Source organism: Tachysurus fulvidraco, chromosome 6, assembly GCF_022655615.1.
Source record: "Tachysurus fulvidraco isolate hzauxx_2018 chromosome 6, HZAU_PFXX_2.0, whole genome shotgun sequence".
In the NCBI taxonomy this organism is placed as follows: Eukaryota; Metazoa; Chordata; class Actinopteri; order Siluriformes; family Bagridae; genus Tachysurus; species Tachysurus fulvidraco.
In genome coordinates, this window is record NC_062523.1 from 29,041,077 (window position 1) to 29,068,898 (window position 27,822).

Genomic DNA, 27,822 nt, shown 5'->3' on the forward strand with positions numbered 1-27,822 from the left:
CCTGCGATGGGTTGGCACTCCGTCCAGGGTGTATCCTGCCTTGATGCCCGATGACGCCTGAGATAGGCACAGGCTCCCCGTGACCCGAGGTAGTTCGGATAAAGCGGTAGAAAATGAGTGAGTGAGTAAGAGTTACATAAAGTAGCCAATAGGGGGCAGAATTGGTGCAGCAGTTGTTTGGTACTGGTCATGTTTGTTATTTTTTTACTATGAATGTTCTTGTGCCAGTTGTGTACAAAACACAACACATTTGCCGTATAATTAATATCCATATTTTCAAATAATATAGCGCTGTATTTCCTCTTTGACATGTTTAATCAGTATGGCTAGACACCAATGGGAACGTGGAGTGAATGATTTTGATTGGTTAGTATAATCAGGGAAGAGGACAAATGTTGACTTTGAGTTGAGCTGAGTTTCTGGTGCGTGGGCTGCATGGATCTCTGTGGGTTCAGGACTGAAGATGAAGATTGATATCCATAACCATATTTTGCCCAAGGAATGGCCTAATTTAAAAGAGGTAGGGAACTTTAGAGCTGTAGAAATATTGTTTATTGAGCAATTGTACAATGTTAATACACCTGCAGGGTTAGTGTAAGAGAACGACGATATAAAATTCCTCCCTTTTGTGCAAGATCGTCCTGTATACACAAGCTCGGGTGGAAAACTCTACAGCAATTGCAGGTTTTCTATCCAATAAGATTATGCATTTTCATTATTTTTGCCTTTATTTACATTCTCATGATTGCTATTTAATGAAATCACCTGCTTTAACAGTGAGTTCAGTAGAAACAGATGCTGAAACTTGCTTTTGAAATCCGCTCTAGTGAAATATTAATCAGTCAGGACCTTGGACTTTCTTGTTCATTTGAGTCAACAAAACATAGTAAAGGATAATCATTTGTCACGTTCACAAGATACAGGTCCACCCTTTATATACTCAAATGTTTTTAATAAAAAATTCTCAGAGCATTATTTATTTTTCCCTATTAGTTTACTTAAACTTTATTTTACCAGGATTTTTACCAGAAGTGGTAAACTAGACTTTTGGTACCCGTCCTGTCTCATTTGGTGCAGTGTAAAATTACCCACTAAAATGGTACCAAACAAAAAACCCAGTACTAGCTGATTAGTTATGTTGCTAATTTACTAATTTCATTTCTAGCTTACATGGAGAAACCACATATAAGCTGAGACCATAATCCCTTTCTGATCGTCTGAAGACACTTCCTCTGTATTTTTACCTGGAAGCAGTTTGTCTTTGATTAGATTCTCTTCGATTTAATTCTGTATTTGTAGCTATGGTTGTAGCCAGTGCTACTCAGTGAAAGTTATAAACCAGTGATTGACTCCTGAAGCGATCATTTAACCCTTATATGCTTAGCTGTATGCTTGGGTTGTGTCTTCAGTTGTGTGTTTCTTTGGCAAATCTATGGTAAATTATAAAAAAAAAAAAAGATTAACACCTAAAGCATTGGTTAGCACCATGCTACCATGTATATCAAATAAAATTGTAGCACTGCCATCGTTAACACTGTTCTGGTATAAGAGTTTGTTTGTTCCTGGCTTCTTGAATTTGAATTTGTCTTGTTTATGTTGTTTGCTGACTGTTTCTGACCCTGATCTTTCACAACATTCTTTTTTTTTTAAAAAGAGCTTAGCCTATTGATGGTTAAATTCATCTTATGTTCCTGAAATTCCAGTAAACCATAATGGACCAAATCTCAATTCATTTTGTATATCATATTCAGGCAGAAGTCAAAGCTAAAAAATGTATAAACACAATTAGAAATAATATTAAACAAGCCTGGGGGGTCACGGTGGCTTAGTGGTTAGCACGTTTGCCTCACACCTCCAGGGTTGGGGGTTCGAATCCCGCCTCTGCCTTTTGCATGTTCTCCCCATGCCTCGGGGGTTTTCTCCGGGTACTCCGGTTTCCTCGCCCGGTCCAAATATATGCATGGTAGGTTGATTGGCATCTCTGGAAAAATTGTCCGTAGTGTGTGAGTGTGTGAGTGAATGAGTGTGTGTGTGTGTTCCCTGCAATGGGATGGCACTCTGTCCAGGGTGTATCCTGCCTTGATGCCCGATGACGCCTGAGATAGGCACAGGCTCCCCGTGACCCGAGAAGTTTGGATAAGTGGTAGAAAATGAATGAATGAATGAATGAATTAAACAAAGTGTACAAGTGAAAGAAACAGCTGTGTAGACTGTATACTGGTTATAAATACTGTATACTGCTTTATAATAAAATCACTATCCATTAAAAGATTTTTCTATATTTCCAGAGATATGGATATGATGGATTTGTCCAGCTCCACCACCACTGTAAGGTGAGTCACACTAAGCTCAACCCAACGAGGGGATATTTATTAGTTTTATTAGGAGTTATAAGCATGTGTACAAAGTGTGTCAGAGTGTAAATTTATAGATGGAGGATACCTATTTTATGATGAAAAGAAAAAGAAAAATAGTGCTCAGTGATGGAAAGTTAACCAGTATGCTAATTTTAATTTGTATGCAAATAAGCATGCATTGCAGACTTGTGCTACATCTATATATCGACAGAGCAGCACCACTGCTTCCTCTGCACCACATTGCAGTAAAATGCTCTAATGCTCAGGATGGAGGTAGGGTTGGCTCACTATGGAGTTGGACTGTGTGTGTGTTGGCTTGTGCTAACTAAGACCCCTATGAAGAATGAGTGGGCAGCACAGGAAGAACAGGCTACCATTTAGGACATGGGGCCAGATGATGGCAGAAGTTCTATTAATGGGATTATAACAATGCTTAAGAACTCATGTCCTTTACAGTCCCATCATTTGTTTATAGAGTTATACTGTTCTTTCCTGACTGATTGACGGTTTGATCTGAGGGTTTAATCTGAGAGGAATGATGTGAAACACTAGATTTTGGCATATTCTGGTTGTTTGAGGTATAGTATAAAGCATAAATTACCCACAATGCCATTCAACATGCTGTTGACAGTGTCACCAATCTGATTTAAAAATTATCTCTAAATAATGACACGTTAGTCTTTTAGAAGTCTCAAATCACCACATAGATCACTAACAGCATTGCATTCTGGGACTTTTAGTCAAGCATTTTCTGCCTCTACTTCACCTAGTACTAAACATTAAGTGAGAAAGAAGAAGCTCTTGTATTTTTTGTTAGGAGACATTTAAAAGAGACAACATATGAATTCTATGCTACTAATACTTACTGTATTAGAAGACTGGATTACTTCAGCCATGGGCTCATTTATTCTCTCAGTTCTCCATCCAGTCTTTTGAGAAGAGGTTCATGCACTTTATGGTTGAAGCTGCTCTCTGGTGGTTGGAAGTACTAAAAGCACCTTAAATATTAAAATTCAACATAACCGTGTTATTTGTTTTTTTATTTTTACATCTGAGCCGTTAATCATGTGATCGATATTCGAATAAGATGTGTCCAGTTTTCTTTCTGGATTCCCTGAATTAATCTGATTATTCCACAGGGAGAAGCCGAAATGATAAAGGAAGGGAAAGTGTTCCGTGTTGTTCAGGAGAACTGCTGGGACGCCGAGGCTCGGATTCGAGACATGGATAAGCACGGTAAAGCTGTTTAAACCGAATCATAAATAAATTTTCAGAAAAACAGAAAAATTTAAATTCACACTGGTTAACTGGATTTCTTTCAGGGGTCACAGTGCAGGCCCTGTCTACTGTCCCTGTAATGTTCAGCTACTGGGTAAATAACACATGATATTCCACTTTACATTCATTCGTTCATTCATTCATTCATTTTCTACCGCTTATCCGAACTTCTCGGGTCATGGAGAGCCTGAGCCCATCTCAGGCGTCATCGGGCTTCGAGGCAGGATACACCCTGGACGGAGTGCCAACCCATCACAGGGCACACACACACTCTCATTCACTCACACACACACACACACTACGGACAATTTTCCAGAGATGCCAATCAACCTACCATGCATGTCTTTGGACCGGGGGAGGAAACCGGAGTACCCGGAGGAAACCCCCGTGGCACGGGGAGAACATGCAAACTCCACACACACAAGGCGGAGGCGGGAATAGAACCCCCAACCCTGGAGGTGTGAGGCGAACGTGCTAGCCACTAAGCCACCGTGCCCCATTCCGCCACTATAGATTTGCCTATCGAGAACGAACAGATATCCAACAAACAATTGTTGATATTAATAATCCAGCTGATATTAAAAAATATGGATAAAATAACATGAAGAACGAATTTTATTTTCCTTAGATTAGTAGTTTTTTTTTCTATTAAATTAATTTATCCAACCAGTCATGTGGGTTGTTGCCACATTAGCTAGTAATTTAAATTGTCCACATGGCTATAAACATACCAATAAAACGCGCTTGTATTATTCCTGTGTGAACACAAGAACAGTATATTTCATCAGCTTTAGTTTCATTATAAACCCGTGGTAGAGAAAGATTTAGTTATTTAGAAGACTGAATCAAAAACTTAACAGCACATGACTTGACAAAAACTGCGGCAGGTAGCGTCAGGCGGCAAAACACTGCATATACAGAAATCGAGCTGTAGTGTGGGAGAAATACTTGACACTGACAAATTAGCAGAAGCTGGAAATCAATCACCCAGGGTGAAAAGCACTATGATCTGCTGTCTGTATCTTTACCTTTTCATCCCCTGAACCGCTAACTTCTTCTAAGCTGCATTTAGAGAAAGTGTTGTGTCCTTCCATACAGGCAAAACCTCAGGACACACTTGACCTTTGTGGGATCCTTAATGACGACCTGGCAGCCACGGTGAGCCGATACCCGAAACGCTTTGTAGGCCTCGGGACTCTTCCCATGCAGGCCCCTGAGCTGGCTGTACAGGAAATGGGACGCTGTGTGCAGGAACTTGGTTTCCCGGGAGTGCAAATTGGTTCGCACATCAACACCTGGGACCTCAACGCTCCTGAGCTTTATCCTGTTTATGCTGTAAGTCAGGGTCAGTCAATAACATTTAAAATAGTGACACAGATTTTTTTTTTGTTGATAGTTCTGCTATATCTTGTTTAAATAATTAGCTGCGAATGAGCCAACCAGGAAAATGTTAAAACCTGAAACCAAGAAAATGAAGATTGTGGATCGCAAACCACTTAAATAAATAAATAAATAAATAAATAAATAAATAAATAAATAAATAAATAAATAAATAAATAAAATGTATCTGAAGATCAGGCTACTCTAGTTTTCCACTCAGGTACAGGTGAAGGTTAAATACACATCGCTTTCTGGATGGAGTTTCTGTTCATATTCTCCACATGGTTGTGTGACTTTCCTCCAGATTTTCTGGTTTTCTTCCAACTAGGGAGATTGGTGACACTAATGTGCCCTAGGTTTGAATTTCCCTGAATTTTGCCCTTGATCAAGAATCTATAGCGAATTGATTTGCAGAGAGAGGCTTTTATTTCTAAGTATGTTCTGTACGAATAAGAGATCTTTAACTCTGTACCGTAAACATGTACCATATTTAAATAATAATAATAATAATAATAATGAATACAAAAATATCAAAACAACACTACTTTGCTAGTTAAGCAGTTTTTATAATTGGCTTTAAGAAGTTTGGGGTTAGTGTTTTTAAAGTTTTTCTCAGAATTTAGAAGTGTTTAGAAGGCATTTGAAAGTTGTTATACAATATTAAGCAAAATAAAAGCAATAATTAAAAAAAATTAAATGACTACTGACATTAAACGATCAGATGCGGCTCCATGTATCTCCACTGATACTTTGATGTATGAACTGACCAGGATAATAAAGAGACCCAGGATCCAGATGTAAGAGTGTTGGCACTTTGGTTAAATTTAAGAAGAAGAAAAAATATTTCTACAATTAAATTGGTAACGTTTGACGAAACAATGTCGGATATATCGATTTTGTTAGATGCTACTTGTCTGCTCTGTGTTTGGTGTGAATCTAGTCTATCTAATCAAAACCAGTTTATTTTAGCCAATTTTCATATATTTTATTAAAATTATTAATAAATTAACGTACCTTCCATTTTTAGGAAATAGAATTGAATCACAGACCATGGAGCAGGAAATTCTCTTTATCACGTTTCACATTTTCAGGGAAACGTTGCCAGAGGTGGGGATCGAACTTGGTACTCCATAAAGTGTGTGATCAACCATGATGCAAAAAATCAGACCCAAGTGCATGATAAAGATGGATTTGTAGTTTATTGACTACATTATGTGACTTAAACATGATATAAAATCAACAGCATATGAATACCTGGATACATAATGGACTTACTTAAACTATAGGAGGCACAATATATATATAAAACAAAGTGCCTGAAAAATATATAGGGCTAAACGTTAGGATAAATGGGAAACAGGAGATCCCTGTAGATCCTGACATGATTGTAAATATGCTTCTGTGCTTTGATTTCTGTTGATCTGGCTCATGTATGTTAGGATTATAGAGTATGTACTGCAGTAAGTAAATGGCTGTAATGTTTAAAGGAAGCCTGTTTAAGATCTGCTGTATATCAGATAATAATATGAATAAAATAAGGTTGTTGACAAACTGCATATGGGTTCATCTATAGTGTTTGTGAACCTTCTCAGGCTGCTGAAGAGCTAAACTGTGCGTTGTTTGTACATCCATGGGATATGCAGACAGATGGGAGGATGGCAAAGTACTGGCTTCCATGGCTAGTTGGTGAGTACGAATTAATTTTGACAAGCCATATTTTCAAGCGAATTCGTTTTGGTCATTTAAATTTGATTCATTCTTAAAGGCCCAAGCATTGTGATTAGTGACTGTTTACTCAGAAGAAGCAGCCTTTATTTGTCACATATATGTAACAGCACAGTAAAATTCTTTCTTCACATATCCCAATGATGGAAGTTGGGTTTCTGTGTAGAGGTCTTCTCAGATCTAAAAAATTTACCCGACCCGAAGTGACCCAAATCACTTTTTACCTGAACCCGACATGCATAATTTTTATTTATTGTTTTTAAGAAAGACCCGAGCCGAGACAAACGCGAAAAAATTAGACCCGGGTTCGACCCGACCCGTTGGCAATTTTTTTTTAACCCGACTGGACTCGAAAGTTGCACACACCAGTCAGACAGAAAAGTAACCGCTACAGCGTGGATTCAAAATTGATTGACATGTCTGTTTCAACGAAAATGAGCTTACCACCAGCCACACGTCACCAGCCACATGTCGCAAGCAGTCTTGGCAAACAGAGGAGAGGTTGGAAAAGGACTTGAGTCAATGCACACACACGAGATACAGTTCGGGTCTTCTGGGGTCCGTTCGGTACAAAACACATTCATTTTAAATTACCCGAGACCCGATGCTGCTATTATTATACCCGACCCGTGTCCGAGGCACACGTGAAACTTTTAGACCTGAACCTGCTCGGGTCTCGGGTCAGACCTCAGGTTTTCGGATCTAAGTGGACCCGTGAAGACCTCTAGTTCTGAGCATAGGGTCAGCCATGATACAGCACCCCTGGAGCATGGATGGTTAAGGGCCTTGCACAAGGGTCCAACAGTGGCAGCTTGGCAGTGCTGGGGCTTGAACCCTATTCCTCCAATAAACAACACAGAGCCTTAATTGCTTGAGCCACCACTGCCATACTGCTCCTATTCAGACTTAGCATGTTATTCTTACATAATAATGAATTAACTGGTAATTTTTAAGGAATAAATCATTGCAGAATATGGACTCTTCCCTACAGGTATGCCTTCAGAAACTACAATGGCTATTTGCTCCATGATCTTTGGAGGTATTTTTGAGAGATTTCCAAAGCTAAAGGTCTGCTTTGCTCATGGAGGTTGGTTATGAAACACCCCAAAACACCCTTTCAGTTCTGATGGTGATAACTGGAACGCATATTGTACAATAATTCCTGCATCATTTCTTCCAGGTGGTGCTTTTCCGTATACGATTGGGCGAATCGAGCACGGCTTCAACGTCCGACCAGACTTGTGTGCTACAGACAATAAGAACAATCCACGTAAATACTTAGGATCGTTTTACACTGACTCTCTGGTCCATGACTCGCTCGCTCTTCAGCTACTCGTTGATGTCATTGGGAAGGTAGGACTTTCTTCACCATCTCAGAAAATACTGTATTACTGAAATATTATATATATCAATTAATTTTAAGTATATGTTGTATTACTAAATACAGCATTCAAGCGTATTTATAAACAACAGGTCACAGCCTGCAATTTCTAAACTTTTACAATTAGCTGTACATCATAATAGGAAATATAAGTTCAAGTCCTGCTTAGAAGTTCATACAGTATTAAGTCGTAAAAAATGTTTGTCTAGGAAAAATGGAGGCGTACCATCTCTTTTTTTTTTTTACTTTTTTTTTCAATATTTATGTACATTTTAAAGACATGTAGCATAAAAGAAACAGAAAGAATTTAACTGTAAATATTATAACAGACAGAGGTATAGATGCTTGAGGCATAGATGAATGTCTTTAACCTAGTGGACCAGTAAACTAGTGGACCAGAGTTAATGTAATCAATGATAGAGACTTAAAAACACTCTTGTACTTCTGGATAAGGACGTCAGCCAAATGCTGTAAATGTAAATGCCAGGTCTCTAAGACGGTCTTTACAATATATGTACTGTGCACACTTCCATTCCAGGATAAAGTGATGTTAGGAACAGATTACCCATTTCCTCTTGGAGAACTGGAGCCTGGAACACTGATAGAATCAATGTGTGAATTTGACAGCACAATAAAGGTACCAGGTTCCTACTGCTGATATTTAAATCCTCCCACAACGCTTACATAGTCAGCACATGAGAACATTTGATCAATTTTGAAAAAATTTTGTACACTTTTGTTTTCACTCATTTGCAGGATAAACTCCTGGCAGGAAATGCTCTCGAATTTTTGGGTCTTGAAAGGAAACAGTTTGAGTGATATGCTGATAATTCAGCTGCCTTTCTCATGGGGAAAGGACATGGGGCCAGAATCTAAAAGTAAAGGTGCTGAAGATTATTTAAAGATTTCTGGAGAGACATTTTCCATCAAATAAAAAATATTTTGAAAATTCTTTGGTGTGATTTGGTCAGTCAGTCATCATTAATTTCTGATTGTATAATAAAGTGTGTTTAAGGAATGAAACAGAATTTCTCTATGTCAAAAAACATAAAGTGGCAATATTCCTTCTCAGACAACCACCAATTATCAACACCATAATTATCAACAATTACACACTTTTTTATTGTCTCAATAACAAATGATAACAGATATAACAAAATACAATGTAATATTATTCAAATCCTGGAATAGTAACATAACATAAAGAAGAGAGAGAAAAATAAATACAAATAAAAAAATACAAATTAAAAATACAAAAAAGGGGTATCAAGCAATACAAGTAATTTAAAGAAATTTCCAGCTTAAAATGAAAAATGTTTGGTTTCTTTTCAGACCACTTTACATTTATGGATATGAAACTTTCCAACTAAAATACGCAGGTTTAAAATAGAAATATGTCATCCCCCCCCCCTTTTTTTTACTTTCCTTGTTAAAAAAATAACATTTTTTCTGTATATAAATTTTTGTCCCACGTTCGACATTGATAAAAAAAACAAGTGTACATACAATAATAAAAAAGGTGCACATTCTGTATTTATATTACAGAATGCACAAGAATCTGAAATATCATTTTTAAATTTTTGTAGAAATTGGTTTGTTGGATAAAATTTGGTGTATAATTTTAAAATATACTTCACTAATTTTATTATTATTATTAATTTCCAATTTATATTCTCAAAGAGTGTCACAATACTGCAGGACAGTGAAGAAACTCCCTAAAAAATGCAATAAATGATTTATTGTCTTTAAACCAGGGTGAAGCTAGTTTGGCTAGATGGCATACAAATCACGTCATAGGTATGGTCTATGTCACGTGACACGTGTCGAAAGACTACATTTCCCATGCAGGGACTACACACCGGATGACGCATAAGCGTAGTGCGTGCGTGCGCGTGTTGTGTTGCGTGGTGACGTCGACGCGTTGTGTACGACTGTTATTGTTGGAGAGCAATGGCGGCGCACCGGGGATCATCGAGCAAATGGTTTTTCTCCCGGGAGCAACTGGAGACGACGCCGTCGCGCCGGTGTGGACTGGAGCCCGACAGAGAGCTCTCATACCGTCAACAAGCTGCAAATCTCATCCAGGATATGGGACAGAGGCTCAATGTGTATCCTGAACTAATCTGTCTTAGCTAGTTAGCTTCAGTTCAGTAAGGTGGCACAGCCTTGGGCGCTGATGGCGCTTTTTCTCCTACTAGGCCGCATTTCCTCCAGCTTATTTGCGTCTTGTTTTATTTGGCGTAAAATTGTTAGTAAAGCTGTACTTTCTTTTTGTTTATTGTGCCTGGTTGCATATTAGGTAGTTGTGCTGTCTGTCTGAGGTGCTCTAAGGACCCTTAGCTTAGCATAGTTCAACTTAGCTTAGCTTAGCATAGCTTAGCATATGTAACACAAGTTGAGTTGAGTCCTTAACTTTGCGTGTCCTCCAGTTCATGTCTCTTCCTTAATTCTTACCCCAGCTCACAACTGACGATAAACACTGCAATTGTTTACATGCATAGGTTTTATATGTACCACTCATTCACCAAGTTCCACAGAAACGTAAGTGTCACGTTTCCTTCAGCTCCTTACGTCGATTCTACGTTCACACGCTAACACGCAACGTTTCGCTTTCTTTTCTCGTGGATGAAGTCTAGGATGTAACGTGTAAATAAACAAACCTTAAAGTTTTCCACACAGATCGATTCGAATTCGGTTTCCTTGTAATATACAGGGAGAGATGTAGACTTTGTATGTCTATTTGATTTCTTTTTCCCCACTTTTCTCTAAGATAATCTCCCCCACTGCGTTATTCTTGGCGGCTAAAGTCGAGGAACAACCCAGAAAACTTGAACACGTCATTAAAGTGGCGCACGCCTGTTTAAACCCTCAAGAGGCTCCTTTAGATACAAAGAGTAATGTAAGTCTGGGTAATTCTCTGTATTCTGTCATTTTTATTTCTTTATATCATGTCACGTGTTAAAACGTTTATTTCTTACATCCACTTTTGAATAAATGCTCAGTTTGTGCAATGCCGGTTTTTCCGGCACCCAAAAACCTCCCCTGCAAATGATCTCCCAGATGATCTGGGTCTAACGAAACAAGCACTCGTAATAAGTTTGCAGAAAGCGTAATTCAGCTGCCACAACTGTCAGCCCATGAACAGAGTGGTGGATGATACTGTGGGTTAAAGCTTATGAGGAAAGACACATTACAGGCATTATGTAATGATTGTCTATTGAACTTCAGGCGTACCTCCAGCAAGCTCAAGAGCTGGTGATACTTGAAACCATAGTGCTGCAGACTTTAGGTAAGTGGAAGTCTGTGTAAGGATGAATGAAGTATGTTACAAGCCAGCGACAGCTACATTGTGCTAAAACCCACACTCACATAGTTTCCTCTTTACTGAGCATTTTAAACAACCTGCCATTGTTTTAATAATCATAGGTGTATGATCAATGCATTTAAATCCTCTGTAACAGGATAAATGTTTAAGGTATGAGAAGCGAAGCTGATACGTGACTTATTACTCATGCATGCTATTCTGTATTGTTATATTTAAGCATGTGCTGATATAGAAGTGTGTTATTTTTTTCTTTTTTTATGTTTATTTTCTGTAATATATCGCACTGTTTACCTAAGGCCTCGAGGGAGTGGAAATCACCGAAAGACGTTAATAATCTTAACTGGACAACTCTCAGTAAAACGGTTAACGTTGGCCGACGTCAGGTGCCGAATTAAGTATGCGATTCCCAATCTGTCATCACTTCGTACACGGAAGGTCCTTGAACTCGCACCCCAGTTATCCGCCGCAAAAACGGTGCATCATTAAAAGCACTTTGTTGTATTGTGGATTAAATAACCGCTTATATCAGCACATGCCTAGTTATCAGCTCTGCTAGCTCCCTACTATTCATTCTCTAGGCTTAATGTTAGTGTATGCATTATTATCTCTCTTTTCTTTCTTTTTCCCTCTCTGTTACATTGAAGACTGTTCTTGCATTGAACTGTAGTCATATTTGATGCTAATGCGCTTTCTGTTGCAGGGTTTGAAATAACTATTGAGCATCCTCATACTGATGTTGTGAAATGTTCCCAACTAGTTCGAGGTAGAGACTTTGTTCCTTAACCCCTTTTTTTAACGGTCTCTACACTTTCCCCACAAATGTTAGCTTTAAGAATACTGACAGTGTTTGTGTGACAAACCATTTGAGCTATGGCTAAGCATGAAGTACAGTACAAGGAGAGGTAACCCCTGTGTTTTGAAGAGAACATTCAGGATATTGTTAGACACGCACCTCCGTTTTGGGAGTCTAATACGCTGTTTTCTTTTTTGTTTTTCTTTCCTCTTTACAGCAAGCAAGGATCTGGCACAGACTTCCTATTTCATGGCTACCAACAGGTTGTTATCCTGAACCTCATTTGTTGCACTGTGACTGCACACTATAGCTTCCTTTACTGCAGGTTCCCCTCAAAGTGTCCAACACCCTCAATGCGCCAGTGGCTTCTGGGACGCCTCTTCCCTCTGGATAACCGGGGGGGAGGTTCCAGGCGGTACCGGCCCCGGTCGCAGTGCGGTGTATTGTACGAGGGATCACTGTTGGCACAGAGGGGTCAAATGCACAATGCGAAGTGTAGTGGTGCTCTTGAACCTCACATTTGCTTGGTTACAGAAGTGCATTTGTCTAAAAAAAAAAAAAAAAGACACTTTGGTAGCCTGAATAGCAGCTAAAGATTACACAGATGTAAACATTACATAGAAGGCCTCAAGGTAAGTCCCCAGAGCCCTTTAAAAAAATTTTAACCGTTTTTTTTTTTTTCCTTTTATTTTTCTGTAAACTTTTTTTGATCAGCTGCTTGATAATTTGTCTGATATTCCTTATACATGCAGTGTTTTACTTGTTTTTACTGTTTTTTTTTTGTTTTTTTTAACTCGTTTAATTTTGAAAACCCATTAAGGACCTGTTTTAAGAATCAAATTAGAATATAATTAAAGAAAGAAAAAAAAAGAAACGTATTTTGCATAGCTGTTTGATTGGGTTCGAACCGATCCTGTCCGGTTCCCAACGTACCACAGCTCCAAAACCAACTCAAGCGTAAAGGTCCTCAACGGGTTACTCATCCAGCTTCCTTTGTGATTAATTTACCATTCAGCGACATGCTTTTAATATTTAATCCAGGATTTTAGTCAGTCTCTTTGTTATTTAGTGTTATTTCTATCTCTGTTTAAAAAAAAATCACACAATGTCTGGATGTGGGACAATTTCTTAATACATGAATTATTTACTTTGTTGAGTCTTGGTGTTTATAATAGATATTTAAAAGAGTATTTTATATATGTTTTATTATTATTTTTTCTTTTAACAGACTTTACTCTAAATGTTCATGAACCAACCATGTTGGATTTCATTGGCTCACTCAAAGCTTTGGAGAAAGAGTTTTGCCAAAAAAAAAAAAAAGCTTTTGCAAATGCAAAATATTCAAATCCCGAATAAATTTTAAACCATATGATTCACATATTTATGCCGCAGTTATAAGGGCTGTGCGGGACGTTCTCGCACGGATCATTCGCAAAGAATCCGATCTACGATCTCCGACGTCCTATAAACTCTCTCAGCCCTCGTACGATTAATAATGTCCTTATTAAAACATACTTACCGGAGTGATTCCTTCTTGCACTTCAGAGCTGAAGTGTGGCAACATTCAGAGTAAAGTCTCATTAGGATTTCCATCACATACACTGTTTTAATTTGTAATTGGCTTTGAATCTCATCCCTGCAGCTCTTCTTTCCCAGAATTATTCAAATGAATCAATAACTGTCCCATTTCCAAACATTGACCTTTTTTTTTTATTGGCACAGGGTTACCATCCAACGTTTACCGCGATTCTGTTTTCAAGTCTCAGTACTAGATTTGCATTTTCAGCATCTAAAACGTTCTACGAAGCAGAATTTTTTGGTATCTGTGACCTGACATGTTTCCGGATGTCTCCAGTGTTTGTATGTTTTTAATGATGATGATGATGATGATGATGATGATGATGGCGGTGGTGGTACGGAAATCTAGTGAGAAATACTGTATCTTTTGACTCTATGGTAGATATATGGATGGTAACTATAATGTGCTTAATATTACCTTCTCTTGTAACACGTGAAGGTTTTGCTCTTTTCAGGACAAACGCATGGCTTTTAAAAGAGACGTGAACGTTTAGTATATACAAAGCCGTCAAGTACGCACGCGTGGTGTTTTTATTATTATTATTTTTTTTTTGCAGAGCCGTTCTTTATTGTACAGCGCAGCACCGAAACGGATTTACACCTCATGGGTTTTGTGTCTCAGATGGGGCTGGGTGATTCAATCGTCTCTAAAAAGCATGACTGACATCCTTGATACCAAGGATATCACTCAGACCAGCCATCATTTACTCAAATAATTAGTTTTACTTACATTTCCGGGAAGATAAAGAGAACGCTACCAGACGGTTTATAAAATAATCTGGATTGTGATTGTAACGATCGTTGTAGGTTGCGAATAAATGAGCAAAATGACAAGGAATGTTTCTGCATATCACCCAGCCCTTACATCAGATAATCTCAGCTTCCTGTTTTTAATAACGTGAATTTCTCCTGTTTAAACACCCTAATTACACAGTGTGCCATGTCCAATCGATTGTTTGAACTAGTTTAGCCTTTACTTTACTTAACAATCTAAAAGTTTACAGATGTATAAATGATTTAAAGAGCCTACTTGCTTAGTCGTGTGGCTGATGAAGGTCTGCTCTCTGTTTGTTCTCCTCCTCCTCTCCACGCAGCCTACACCTCACCACGTTCTGCCTGCAGCACAGGCCCACAGTCATCGCTTGCGTGTGCATTCACTTAGCCTGCAAGTGGTCGAACTGGGAGATCCCTGTTTCTACTGACAGCAAGCACTGGTGGGAGTATGTGGACAGTTCGGTCACACTTGAGCTCCTCGATGGTGAGTGGACCGGTTTTCGTAAGATCACGTAAGACATTTACATACACCGATTACTGAGGTGTAAAATCTACTTCTGCAGAATTGACACACGAGTTTCTTCAGATTTTGGAGAAGACTCCCAGTAAGTTAAAGAGGATTCGAAACTGGAGGGTAATTAGTTCTGTGTGTACGGTATTTATTTTGTAATGATTTGCATGTCATTTTAAGTTCAGTGGTTTAGAGCATTGTGTGTGGTTTTTGGTTTTTAAACCCCTCAGGCAACGCAAGCTGCCAAGAAACCTAAAACAGATGGAGCATCATCCGAAAGCAGCTCTTTTCCTGGCCCCTCGTTAGTCCAGGACCACTTGATGGTAGACGCCATTTCTGGAGTTACAGCAAACGCGACCTTTTCCAAACCTTCTACGTCACTTCCTATTTCCCTGCAGGCCAGTGGGCTTCCTTTGGACCATATTGCTACCACTGTACAAGGCTCTTCGTACAATTTCACAACCCCCGGTGACTGGCCTCAAGACCAAACCCACTCAGACCCGTATGTTTTCAAACAGCTTCCATTGCTCCCTCACCGGCCGGACAAATGCGCAGAGTTCACCGCTGTAAAACATGAACACAAGGCCAGCAAACAGCAATCTTCTGTGTACCTGCCTCCACCCACGTCCCAGCCACAGAAGATGTCCCTGGAGAAATATAAGGAGAAGCACGCAGCTGAATTAGCAGCACAGAAACGCAGGCAAGAGCAGCCGAGCATGGAATCCGAGGTCAGAGATTCGTATGGGAGTTCCAGCCAGGTCGAGCACCGAAAGTCACAACAGCCTTATGCTCTCGAGCAGCAGGGCGGCAGCAGCAGCAGCACTTTCACCAGCTCACCACTAAAGATGAAACTTCCCATAACAGGCCAGGAAAAAGTTCAAGGGGAGAAACGGGAAAAGGCGAGCTCGCTAAAGCTCCGCCTTCCAGTCCAGGCTGAGAAAAGTGGCACGAGTAAAGAGGAGCTGAAGATGAAGATCAAGGTTTCGTCAGAGCGCCACAGCTCGTCAGATGAAGGAGCAAGCAAAAGCAAGCATTCCAGTCCGCTAGTGAGCAAGGAGAAGCACCGGCACCACCATAAACATGGCTATACAAATCCACACCAGCGCAGCGTCTCCACCATCAAGAGCCCTGTGACCCTCGGTAGCGAGTCAGGTCAGGGCTCGAGCGCTTTGCATAAGAGGACACACACCGATGGCAGTCATAATCATCGCTCAAAAAAGAGCAAAGGCTCCAAGCCAGCCACAGGTAGATCCTCACTGCTTTCCTCTGTACAGCAGTGTGTCTCATCTCACAGCTGTGTTCTTAACCCCCTTCCCTTTTTTTTCCCCACCTGTTGCACAGCAGGTGGACAAGGATTCCCCGGAGAGCCGTGGTCCTGAACGGACTGAAGCACACACTACAAGGACTCGTTTAGCACGGTAGAACCGCTGTTAAGAGCCCACGGAATGAACTTGGGAGGACAACACGGTTCATACTCGAGAGATGATAAAAAATAATAATAATAATAATAATTGTGTAATTGCTGCTTTGTGTTCCATATTTCCAAGTGTGTGTGTTACAGGGCCATCTTGATGCAAATATGTTTCTCCACAGGTTAAAATTAAGAATGCTGTAAGGCAAGAAACGTGCAATTATTTCCCCTATTTTATTATTTCTATAATGCTTAACTGTAAGACACTGAAGAAATCCCGACCCCTCATTACCTGACACGCGTCCCTGAATTCGTTAGGATAGATGTGGTCTTTAGTGAGGCGTTAAAACGAGTGTTTATTTTTATTACTTTTTTTTTTAAGTCGTGTAGTTCTAAACACGCTACCTTTGTTGTTTTCCTTTTTGCTACCTTGTATGAGCGACGCATGTTTCAGCCATCAAAGGGATGAAAAATAGCGCCGTTTACAGAGAGTGGAGATAAGTGTACATACGTTTTTGTATGTTAAAAAAAAAGCTATACTCTAAATACTCAGGTTTGGCGCTGCTTGTATTATATTTTGGAGACGTACGTGAATCGCTACAGGAATCAGACGTGAGAGCCCTGCATGAGTGTCATAAGAGAGCAAGGTCCAACACCATGCTAGGAAATCCACCAATCACCTGGCATGAGCCTGTCTGAGGCTGTGCAGCTTATTACAATTCTTTTGTGACCTCCAATATGAACTTAAGCTGGATGCCAAAGGCTGTGCCTCAACAAAAAAAAAAAGAGAGAAATAAATATCAAATAAGGACAAGTATAGTGCTATGAAGTTTACATAACCTTTGCTGTGAAGTGCATTTAAATTTTTCTTGGCTTGACTCTGTAGCCTCCTTGTACAAAGCTGTAAATAAATAAGATATGTTTGAATAATTGATGTCGGAGAAGACGTGACCAGGTCTGTTCTCAGTGTCCAGTCTTTCATTTTCATTTGGTCGGTTTCTTCCATAGATTATTTTTCTTTTTGTACATGCATTCATTCTTTGTGGAGCAAGCAATTTGTGAGGCATTTTACTTTTCAGACACGTTTAGACTAGACTAGTTTTTTTTTTTTTCTTTATCCATTCATTCATTGCAATTAAATTCTAACAATAAATCACATGGTTTCCACTACTTCAACCCCAGCCTCTGTCTATGTTTTCAGTGAATTTCCCATACGGCTTTACTCCGGTCACGGGGGATTTGTGAGACGTCCGTGTTGTCATCATAACTTTTTATTTTGGTCATAATGTGAAAAAGCAGGATTAAAGTATACAGTTCAGACATGGCTGTACTATTGATTGTAAGATTTATCTACAAAAAAAATCTAAAAGATCATGTGTTTAACAGTCATATGTTCACGTTAATTTAATAGCTAAAAAGTGAAGATAATCTGTCCTACAGTACGTAACCACAGGTATAAACATAGTTGAATCCTTTCACAGCTTGAATCTTCTCGAGAGACAAATTGGCACACGTTCCTTTTGAACGTTTGTAGTTTTTCTAATGAGCGTAATGGTCACCGTTTGAACGCTTGCTACTCGCAGACCGCTGGAGGTGAAAGACGAAAGGATGCCTTAATAAATCTGCTGCCGACGGTCTCTGTTTCTGGTCGCTGCAAAGAAGAGCAAAATAAGGATTTAACGGCGTTTCTTCAAGCTGTTGTCTTTATTAGAGGGAGATTTTTAATGGTCAGCAATGCTGCTGTCTTGGTAATCATATTTGGAAGGAAACAAATTACTTACCTGATCAAACATGCTTGCACAAAACTTTTAGCTTCTGCAGAGAAGCCATCAGGTAGTGAAGGCATTAAACCCTTTTGGGCCCCAATATAGAAAAGAGCTGCCATCTTTCCCATATGTGCCAGTGGTGGCTTTCCTGTGGCCATCTCAAAGACCGTGCAACCAATGCTCCAAATATCTGACTTCTTGCCATGACCCGTCTCATTAATCACTTCAGGAGCCATCCAGTAGGGTGTACCATGCACAGACTTTAAGAAATCGCTACGGCTTCCGCTGCGTGACAAGCGGTTAAGGCGACGAGCGCAGCCGAAATCGATCAGCTTGATGACACCACTGGGCATGAGCATAATGTTGTTCCCTTTCAAGTCCCTATGGATGACTCTGTTATCATGAAGGTAAGTGACACCTTCTAAGATCTGGCATGTGTACAGGGCAAACACCTTTTCAGGCAAGGGTCCGAAGCGATTCAGGACATTCAAGATGGAGCCTCCTGGGATGTATTCCATCAGAATGCTGATTACGTTGCCGGAAAGTGCTGTGCCCAGGAACCCCACTATGTTTTGGTGATGAAGGTTCTTCAGAAGGTCTACCTCTGTCTCCAGCCGCTCGTACTCCTTCTCCGCCGTCTCTGAATTTGAGACGTCCAGCGTCACCTGCTTGACCGCGATCAACTGGCCTTGACTCGTGAGTCCGCAGTACACCTGCAATGGTCAGTGAATAGGTAGGTCAGAATTACGTTTTTTCTATCTACTAGTTTCTGTGTACAATATTTTGATTGCTTTATGTTTTTTTTAACTTTTTGACTATATAGTGACTTACAGTTCCATAAGCCCCTCTGCCCAGAATGTCTCCTTTGGTCCATGTGATTGTGTCGTCTACACTGGACCTCTCGGTACGATGCAGGTTAGCCAGAGGAGAAACCTTTTAGACAATAAAAAGATATTTTACCATAAATACCATAAATAATATGATTTAAATTTGCCCTGATGTATAGTTTTTATCGGTGTACCTTACTAAAAAGTTCCTTGAGTTTTAATGGAGCTTCATTTGACACATCTGGATTCACAGACTTTAGAGATTCCACCTCTCTTTCTTCCAATGAAATTAATTCTTCTGCCAAACGTTTCAGCAAATCATCTGTCACAGGCCCCTCGCCCACTTCATCTAAAATCTTTTGGTATAGAGGTGAGCTTGTCCTTTCGGTTGTCCATGTGTTGATCAAGGGTTGTGACGGGCGCTGAACTACAACGGAATCCTCTATTACATTTGAGAATGCGTCCCCTTGTAAGAATTGCATGCTAAGATAGGGTGTTCTGTATGATTGAAATGAGCTAAATAAATCTTCCTGATGATGGAAGTCTAGCCTTATGTTTGTGTCCGAAGGAACTTCTCTGATCATTGACAGCACAGGACTAACTTCGGTCTGTAATCTTGCGTCTGAGTCATTCCTCTCATCTTCCTCAGCGGTGAGTTTATGCTTCCTTTTCTGGTCCTTGTCTACTGTTCCAGGACTTACACCGGCATCGTTCTGTTTTAAATCGATAGCTAGATCGTGTTTTTTCATCTCGGGTGTTTGGATTTCCTTCCTTTTGCGTAGTTTACCTTTAGAAGTTGGGCACTTCTTTTTCTTCCTGTTACTTTCCACGGGTTTTTGTGCTCTCTGTTGTCCGCTTGGTTGTCTCTTAAATTGAGCAGCAGACTGCACCTGTTTGGACCTTTCTACAGAACTGGCTGCTCTAAGGTTTTCGTATATTGGCGTGGCAAACATTTCGAAAATAGCTGGTCCTTCAGCTGCCTGATGGATTTCCAGAAACATGTCACGATAACTGACATAGTCCAGAGATGATTTTGTTCTTTGTGTCCCTAAAATTCCCACCCTTTTTGCTTGCCTTGTTGTCTTCTTTGTATCCCGATTGAGCAGTTGCTTTTGACTTTGGGTTTTGTTCGAAGTCTTTTTGGTTCCGCTCAGCTTTCCTCGATACAGGGACTCTGGAGCCTTCCTCCGGTTTAAGGGTGCATCCTTGAGTTTTGGACCATGATTTATAGCTGCCATCTTTGGCTGCTCAATTTTCTCCTCACTATTAACATTACCTATGAATTCCTTCTCTTTAATTATAATTTTTGATGACCTTCTATTCCTTTTGGACTTACCATAGTCCAGTCTTTTATTTATTTGGTCCAAGACCATATTTGTTTGGTTAGTGTGAGATTTGCATGTTATTTCCTCATCGCTTGTAATCTTACTGGCTTTGCCTGTTTCTGCTGGATCATGATGCACTTCGAGATTCACCGGAGAGACATGGTGTTGGTCCGGGGCAACAAAAGAGCTGGACTGTCCATTTTCAGGTGCAGGTCTGGGCTCTGTTACAGTGTCCTTGGGTTCATCAAGTTCATTTGAGAAAGACCTTGTTAATTCTACACTTTTGTTCATTTTTGTAACATGACCTAAATATATTGTCCTGTTCTCCTTACAGACATTCAGGGCTTGACTTTTTTGTTGCGTGTCTAAAGTCCTCTCAGAAGATTCCACTCTTTTGGAAAACTCTCTTTGTTTTGTTAAGTCCTGCCTTTCTTCAGATTTTTGATGACTTATGAATTTAGATTCGATAGGCACGGGTTTATGTGAACGGATATGTTCTGTAATCCCAATATTCGTCAGTTGTTGAGCAGACGGGGGTGCTACTCGGGGAAAATGTGGTTCTGTCTGTATTTTCCCAAAGATTTGCTCTGTCTCCTCAGGGCTGTTCTCTTCCTCGTCATCTTCATCCAGAGAGCTTTGACTGCTATAGCTGCTCTCCTCGCTGCCTCTTCCTGTGCCCCTTGATCCTCTGCAGCCCAGTCTGGATAATGTCTCTCTCATTCCCTTGGTACCAAAAGATAAGAGACTGGTCAGCTTGGGTGCCAATGGACACCGGAAGTTTGCAAACACGTTCCCGTCTTTGTACTCTCGGTCAAGTGGAGCCAAATGTTTTGGAGTGCGTGGGCACGGAACGTGCTCTGCGTCCTGAATGTTAAGATATAAATGTTAAGTTCCAAATAATATCAGCGGAGTTAACTGCAAGACCATTAGGAAGCATCTTACTTTTTGTCCCGCAACATCACTGGAGCTGAGCCCTGTAATTCATTGAAATCTTGCATCAGTAACATTCATCGAGCGCACCAGTTACAGATTGCTTCTTACCCAGCACTTACTGTTGTGTATATTGGTCCGTACTTGTAGTAGAAAGTTTGCATCAAGTAGGGCCAAGCTTGGAGCTGACTGGCTAAGCTGAGAGAAATGTGGTACCGGAGGAGTCTCGAGTATGGATTTGGTCTTCTCCGTGAGCCTTGGAGGTATGGGCACTAAGGAAGGTTTTCTTGAAATATCATATGTAGGATACAGAATGCCAAATTTGGTAAAACATTTATTCCTCTCCTTCAGGCTTGGTAATGTGTGCCTAGAGAAAAAGGGATGTATAATGTATTTTGTTCTAAATCACTTTGAAAATGCATAGTCACGTTATTTCTATATTTCTATTCTTTTTATTCTGGTATAATACGATGACCTGGAAACAAGGTCTTATGCTGACAGCTGGTTGAACCTGTAACAGTATTCCTCTGTGGACCCTTTGTGTAAAAGTGAGAGCAAGACACTTGAATGTGCATGAGCCAAGAAGGCTTATAGTGGTTGTATGCATACAGGTGCAGCTCTTTAAATGCTATTTGTCCTACTGTGTTATAGTTTGTTCACCACCAGATGGTTATTTGAATGCTAATTATGGCTAATAATCTTTATGCCTATGTGCTCAGCTGGCTCACCCAGGCAACTTGCTGTTCATCTTGGGCTCCATGGCACTACGGAAGCACAAGGCGATGATCTTATCTGTGGACACATTGAAAGGTGGGTCACAGAGTAGCAAGCAGTAAATCATCTCTGTGCCAGGGACACTATAGTATTTGGATAAGACCGACAATTAAAATTACAAATAATTCTTTACCGAGGATAAACTTCATTCACACACATTCATAATTAATGCGGGTTAGATAAAGAGGTTTGCAAGACAAGCAATGCTACTTAAATCTTAGTAAACATATTTATTAATAGGATGACAATATAACCTTACCTCTGTCTGCTTCTTCAGCTGTTTTCAATTATTTATTTATTTTTAAATCTGTTTTTAAATTTTCCAAGTTTTGTCATGTGTAAGAATTATTTCCCTTGCACTTCAAACCTTGCACTTTGTGTTCTATCGGTCCTTACTCTGATCACTTGGCTGTTTTGTGCTAAGTGGCTCTGCTTAGTCAGTTCCACCCCTTCCATTGTCACAGTTGCTTTGTGGGATGGGCGAGACTTGTGAGTATCGATGTGTGTTGACAGGGGTAGGTTGGTGTGTTTAATGCAGTGGAGAGCGCAGCCTCAGGGGGTGGTTACGGAAAAAACAGAGGACAGAGAGCTACTGTATTTCTGTAAAGGCTGTGCAGGTGGAGCTTTGGCATGTTGTCTTTTTGGCTCTCAACGGGATACAGGGACTCACCTTGGTTGACATTGTTGTGGTCTTCTTCAACGGCGATATACGCAAACGGGTGCTTTGCTTCCTGCAAACAAGAGAGATAAAATGTTTTTCTTTGCTCGGAACATCTAACTGATCTGTTTGTCTTTGAGCTTGTATCCCAGCTTTTGATAAGAGTTATTATAGTTCGTAAATACTCTATAGACTTACATTGGCACATGCCATTTGTGTACATAATGCACCAGAAAGATTATTCAGTGGAGAAGAGCATAGATAGTAGATAGTAGAATAAATGGAATACAATTACCCCTATACCCTGTGGAAATATCAAAAACCTCTAAATACTGTATGATCAAATGTTTGTCAACTTCTGACCATCACAACATTATGTGCTTTTTATCCAAACTGTTACCACTGAGGGGGCACGGTGGCTTAGTGGTTAGAACGTTCGCCTGGCACCAGGGTTGGGGGTTCGATTCCCGCCTCGGGGGTTATCCCCGGTACTCCGGTTTCCTCCCCCGGTCCAAAGACATGGATGGTAGGTTGATTAGCATCTCTTGAAAATTGTCCGTAGTGTGTGAGTGAATGAGAGTGTGTGTGTGTGCCCTGTGATGGGTTGGCACTCCGTCCAGGGTGTATCCTGCCTCGATGCCCGATGACGCATGAGACCCGAGGTAGTTCAGATAAGAAAATGAATGAATGAATGTTACCACTGAGTTGTAGGTACACAATTGTATATGATTCCTTTTCTATTCACTGGAAACCGGTTCCAGTAAGGCATAAAACAAGTTTGAAGATGTTGGTTTGAGCCTTGACCTCAACCCCAATAAACATCTTTGGGATGGAGAGGAGATTATTATAACTACAGAAGGGGGGACAGACGCCATATTAATGCCCCGGCTTTGGTTTGGGATGTTCAACAAGCACGACTGGTTGTGATAGTCAGGTGTCCACAGACTTTTGGCCATGGTCACCTTATATATAGCAAAGGTTGATGGAGTCAGTTGTCATCTTTATAAAAGACTATTAAAAAGTTCAGGTGTCATACCCTCGTGTTGGTCGAAGTTGAGAACATGTGTGAAGAAGAGAGACTGTGGGAATTATTACAGTGTTCTGCAGGGAAATGAAACTCTGGCACTACGGGTGCAGGCACTGTTTTTAAAAACACAACACAAAAGACTGCATGAGTCTGCAACTGAGACACTAAGGACGATTTAGCGTAGACGAATCAGAAGCGTAGAATTTAAATTAGGGATTAAATTGAAATGAATCTCACCTGACTGAGTTTGATGTTCCAAAATAATATGGAGCAGCTCATCTTTTATTGAGCTCTTGATCTGAGAGACATAGGTAAGAACCGTGAAGCTCTTATGGTCTTGGATGTCCATGTTTCTGAAGAACAGACGATTGATAGTTTTCTGTTAATAAATGGCTAGGACTGAGACTAACTTGTATGAATCCGGTTGAGCCGAGTCTGTTTTTGTTTATACAATCTTTTCAAAGTCTATCATCGAGGAAATTAAACGAGCTTGGTTTCCTTACGCAGACTGAGCCAGCAGTGTCTTTACTACTTTAGTAGGATCGTAGTCCCATCCCATGGTGCCTTGAAACCCCTCAAAAAGATCCACATCCCTCACTGCCAGCATCAGTGGGGTCAATCCATTCTGGTTTTGGATGTTCACATCCACAGACTCTGTCTCAGTCTACAAGATAAAGACAAATCTGTTTGCCAGGATAGATGGCTTACTTATTATTTATACGTAATTTGGGCTTGGTTTCTGTTACCTTCCACTCTCACACATATAACACCTTTATTCGGACATGGGGGTGGTCGTGGATTGAAATGGGGTTATTGTGTTTAAAGTAATTGCAGATGGCCAATGTTGAAAGTCCACTTTCCAGTCTGTCACAATCTGAGTATCTGAACTGTGCTTCATTGTGTGGCAGTAAATAAAAGCATCTGAATGTGGTGTCATGTTTCCCACCTGCCAAATGGTAAGTGTAAGTCAGAGACTGGTCTGCTTACCAGCAGGTGCTCTAGGGTGTGAATGTCCCCTCTCCAAGCGACCTCTAAGAGCTGAGCAGTGTGGGCTAAAGGTCTCAACATGGCAGTCAATAGCTCCTTCTGTAGGTCTGGCTGACTGACATGCAGTGCTGTCTGGTTGCTCTGGTTGCACAGTGTTGCATCTGCTCCTCTTTCCAAAAGGAAATGCATGACCTGCATTCACACATGAATACAAGTACAGCTTCATTTGCAGGGTATTCGTCAAGTAGCACCATAAGGAAAGCTTCTGTTTGTTTTTGGCTTTACATAATGAAATCATCGGTCATGTGAGTGTTAAGGACAGCATGAGACTCGAGAGAATTATTCTCAGTGGACGCTGCACTCTTTCAGGATGTCGTGCTTGTTTTGAATCTCGAGCCTATATATATATATATATATGCGCGATGTAATCAGATTCATTAACTCATATATTTTACCTTGCACACTTGTTTTTCAGAGTACAAAACATGGCTAGTGATGTGACTCCTAAATTAGCATCATTAAGCATGTTATGGACAAGTTTAATGGTTGTAAACAAAGCATTCCCTTTTGACTCTCTTTCACTGAACGCTTACTAAACTCCCCTTTGGGACGAATGGCACAAGCAGATAAAGCCATTAGACATTATATGTTTTCACCTAGCATCAGACACTATAGCCAGAAGTATGTGCCTTAAAAAAAAGTTAGACACACAATTTTATAGAATGTCTTTGTCTGCTGTATCATTACTATTTCTATAGTAGAAGAGTGGAAGAACTAAAGCATCCTGCACATAGTCCTGACCTCAACACCTTTGGGATGAACTCCAGACCACCTCACCCAACATCAGCGCCTGATCTCATTATCACAAGTTCCCACATTCCAACATCTGGCAGAATGCCAGTGGGGCAAATAAGGGGGAATAAGTCTGGAATCGGATGTTCCGCAAGCACATACAGTATGAGTCCTTTAAATGACTTAAATGGGCCTCATCCCAAGTGCAACAAGAGGTTGGGAATTTTTTAAGGCAAAACACTCATCACAGTTTTCCTTTAAAGGGATTGATAACAGATTCAACAGCAATTTCATTTTACACTCACAGTATTTTGTATATTTTAGTTAAGTAGATTTACCGAGAATCCCTTACCATGTCAAGGCCCATCTGACACGCACTGATAAGAGGAGTAGAGCCCTCGGCATTGTGAGGCTGGTTCAGCTCTTCCCAGGAGTAAAGTCCATCTTCCAATCCTCGGGTCACTGCTTCGATCTCCCCTTTAAAGAGCACATCCACAAAAGTTCTTTCCTCTGTCTTCATGCCGCAATCGTCTTCAGGAGTTACACGAACCCAGATGCGGACGGAGGAGGGGAGCGGCTTTGGTCTTTTCACAGTCTTCTTTCCATAAGTTCTATATTCATAAGGTGTTCATAAGGTATATATGTAAATCTGTCATTCTCTCGCATGCTGCTGAAGTTTTAATTGTACATCAAGCCTGATGGAAGACCATGAGATTATCAGGATTGGACACGAATGAGTGTATTTGTTGAGTCACGGTCTGAATTATCTTAATGCTTGGCAACAGCAGTAAGAATTCCAGGGGATTAATGAGTAACTCTCATAGTTATGTGTTCTATGCACTCGTTTCTTACACATTACCCTCAAAATCTTTTTATTTATTTATTTATTTTTAATTTGTAGGAAAAATATTAACACTTACCCCTCAACCCAGCCGCTCGATAGCTATCCATGCAGAAGAATAACAAATATACGGAGCACATAAATGGTGCAGTCATACGTGTGCAGTCATATATTTTGAAGCGTTATTAGTCTTCATCATTCCCCTGTGCTTGTTTTGCTCTGCATAGAACAATGAGTTTACAGCCTGTTCCTATGGAGACGGTGGGGCTGGAGATCAACAGAGATCTCGGGTTCAGTCTGCCTTTGTGTTGAGTAAAAGGAGCTTTATTTTTCCCGGTGAACTTCAGCATTCTAAAAACTTTTCAGTCGATCAGGTAGACGAGTACGTTGTTTATAAAAACGCTTAACAAAGTGATCCGGTTTTTGTTTTTGATCCGTGCTTATTACCGCTACACACTGTCGAGGCTTTAAGCTACAATAAAGAACTGGTTCACTGTGGATCTAGAGCTTGTTCCATGAGCAAGATGGGAGTACACCCTTGATGGAAAACCACAGCAGGCAGCTCACTTATGTAAGGAATAAAACGCTGTGTGCGCTAAATAATCGTCTTATGCTCATACATTTTTAAAAGAACTTTTACATAACACAAGAACAAGTGTATTAATACAAACCTGTGATTTTCTTTGGAGCTGCGCTACTGTATGAAGAAGAAGCCTTTGTTTATTACAGACACATTACAGCACTTTTTAATCTTGTTCAAGGGCCCAACAACCGTGATAGATTGGAGATGCTGTGGAATGACCCCTCAACCTCCTGATCATTTTCAGCCACCACTTTGCAACATGAGGCAGCACTTATCCGAACTTCTCGGGTCACGGGGAGCCTGTGCCTATCTCAGGCGTCATCGGGCATGAAGGCAAGATACACCCTGGACACTCGCACACTACGGACAATTTTAAAGAGATGCCAATCAACCTACCATGCATGTCTTTGGACCGGTGGAGGAAACCAGAGTACCCAGAGGAAACCCCCGAGGCACGGGGAGAACATGCAAACTCCACACATACAAGGTGGAGGCGGGAATCGAACCCCCAACCCTGGAGGTGTGAGGCGAATGTGCTAACCACTAAGCCACCGTGCCCCGAGTTCAAACTCACTATGGTATAAATATGATATTTAGCATTGGATTGGGCATTAGCATTATTATATTATGAGATTTCAAAGTTATCATGAAATAAGAGAGTTTATCTAGCCAAATAGTGGAGGTGTGTTTGAAAGACAGGATTTGAACAAACACTCAATGACAAGGTCTCAAAATAATTGCACCCTGACCTTTGGCGCCTCACAAAGCTGAAATTCTTGGTAAGGCTACTATTCAGAAA

At 40.4% G+C, this 27,822-nt stretch overlaps 3 protein-coding genes across 10 annotated transcripts; 2 read left to right on the forward strand and 1 right to left on the reverse strand.

Annotated features, from left to right (window-relative positions):
- The first annotated feature begins 262 nt into the window (after window positions 1–262).
- Window positions 263–9,073, forward strand: acmsd (aminocarboxymuconate semialdehyde decarboxylase). The gene is made up of 10 exons (XM_027152308.2): window positions 263–520; window positions 2,289–2,333; window positions 3,497–3,593; window positions 3,680–3,729; window positions 4,734–4,970; window positions 6,608–6,701; window positions 7,732–7,827; window positions 7,921–8,093; window positions 8,660–8,758; window positions 8,878–9,073. The coding sequence occupies exons 1-10, from the start codon at window positions 464–466 to the stop codon at window positions 8,938–8,940; spliced, it is 1,011 nt and encodes a 336-aa protein (XP_027008109.2). The 5' UTR covers window positions 263–463; the 3' UTR covers window positions 8,941–9,073.
- A 943-nt stretch (window positions 9,074–10,016) lies between these two features.
- On the forward strand, window positions 10,017–17,689 carry ccnt2a (cyclin T2a). Of its 6 annotated transcripts, none has more exons than XM_047814741.1 (10): window positions 10,017–10,229; window positions 10,551–10,662; window positions 10,892–11,020; window positions 11,350–11,410; window positions 12,147–12,209; window positions 12,457–12,502; window positions 14,912–15,075; window positions 15,155–15,237; window positions 15,333–16,347; window positions 16,447–17,689. In XM_047814741.1, the coding sequence occupies exons 1-10, from the start codon at window positions 10,072–10,074 to the stop codon at window positions 16,479–16,481; spliced, it is 1,866 nt and encodes a 621-aa protein (XP_047670697.1). In that variant the 5' UTR covers window positions 10,017–10,071; the 3' UTR covers window positions 16,482–17,689. The 6 variants fall into 6 exon arrangements, with proteins under 6 accessions (XP_047670697.1, XP_047670696.1, XP_047670701.1 ...); XM_047814740.1 differs by having other exon boundaries at window positions 10,026–10,229; window positions 16,444–17,689; XM_047814743.1 differs by having other exon boundaries at window positions 10,028–10,229; window positions 10,581–10,662; window positions 16,444–17,689.
- A 77-nt stretch (window positions 17,690–17,766) lies between these two features.
- Window positions 17,767–26,661, reverse strand: map3k19 (mitogen-activated protein kinase kinase kinase 19). Of its 3 annotated transcripts, none has more exons than XM_047814738.1 (14): window positions 26,520–26,661; window positions 25,952–26,210; window positions 24,808–24,999; window positions 24,324–24,484; window positions 24,058–24,173; window positions 23,830–23,933; window positions 22,806–22,866; window positions 22,090–22,153; window positions 21,484–21,728; window positions 21,374–21,405; window positions 19,301–21,295; window positions 19,111–19,212; window positions 18,295–18,992; window positions 17,767–18,164 (listed from the first exon to the last, which is right to left on the reverse strand). In XM_047814738.1, exons 2-14 carry the CDS (start codon window positions 26,117–26,119, stop codon window positions 18,053–18,055), a joined length of 4,050 nt encoding a protein of 1,349 aa, XP_047670694.1. In that variant the 5' UTR covers window positions 26,120–26,210; window positions 26,520–26,661; the 3' UTR covers window positions 17,767–18,052. The 3 variants fall into 3 exon arrangements, with proteins under 3 accessions (XP_047670694.1, XP_027008179.2, XP_047670695.1); XM_027152378.2 differs by having other exon boundaries at window positions 25,952–26,294; window positions 26,520–26,660; XM_047814739.1 differs by lacking the exons at window positions 23,830–23,933; window positions 24,058–24,173; window positions 24,324–24,484; window positions 26,520–26,661 and having other exon boundaries at window positions 25,952–26,494.
- Between the last annotated feature and the right edge of the window lie 1,161 nt (window positions 26,662–27,822).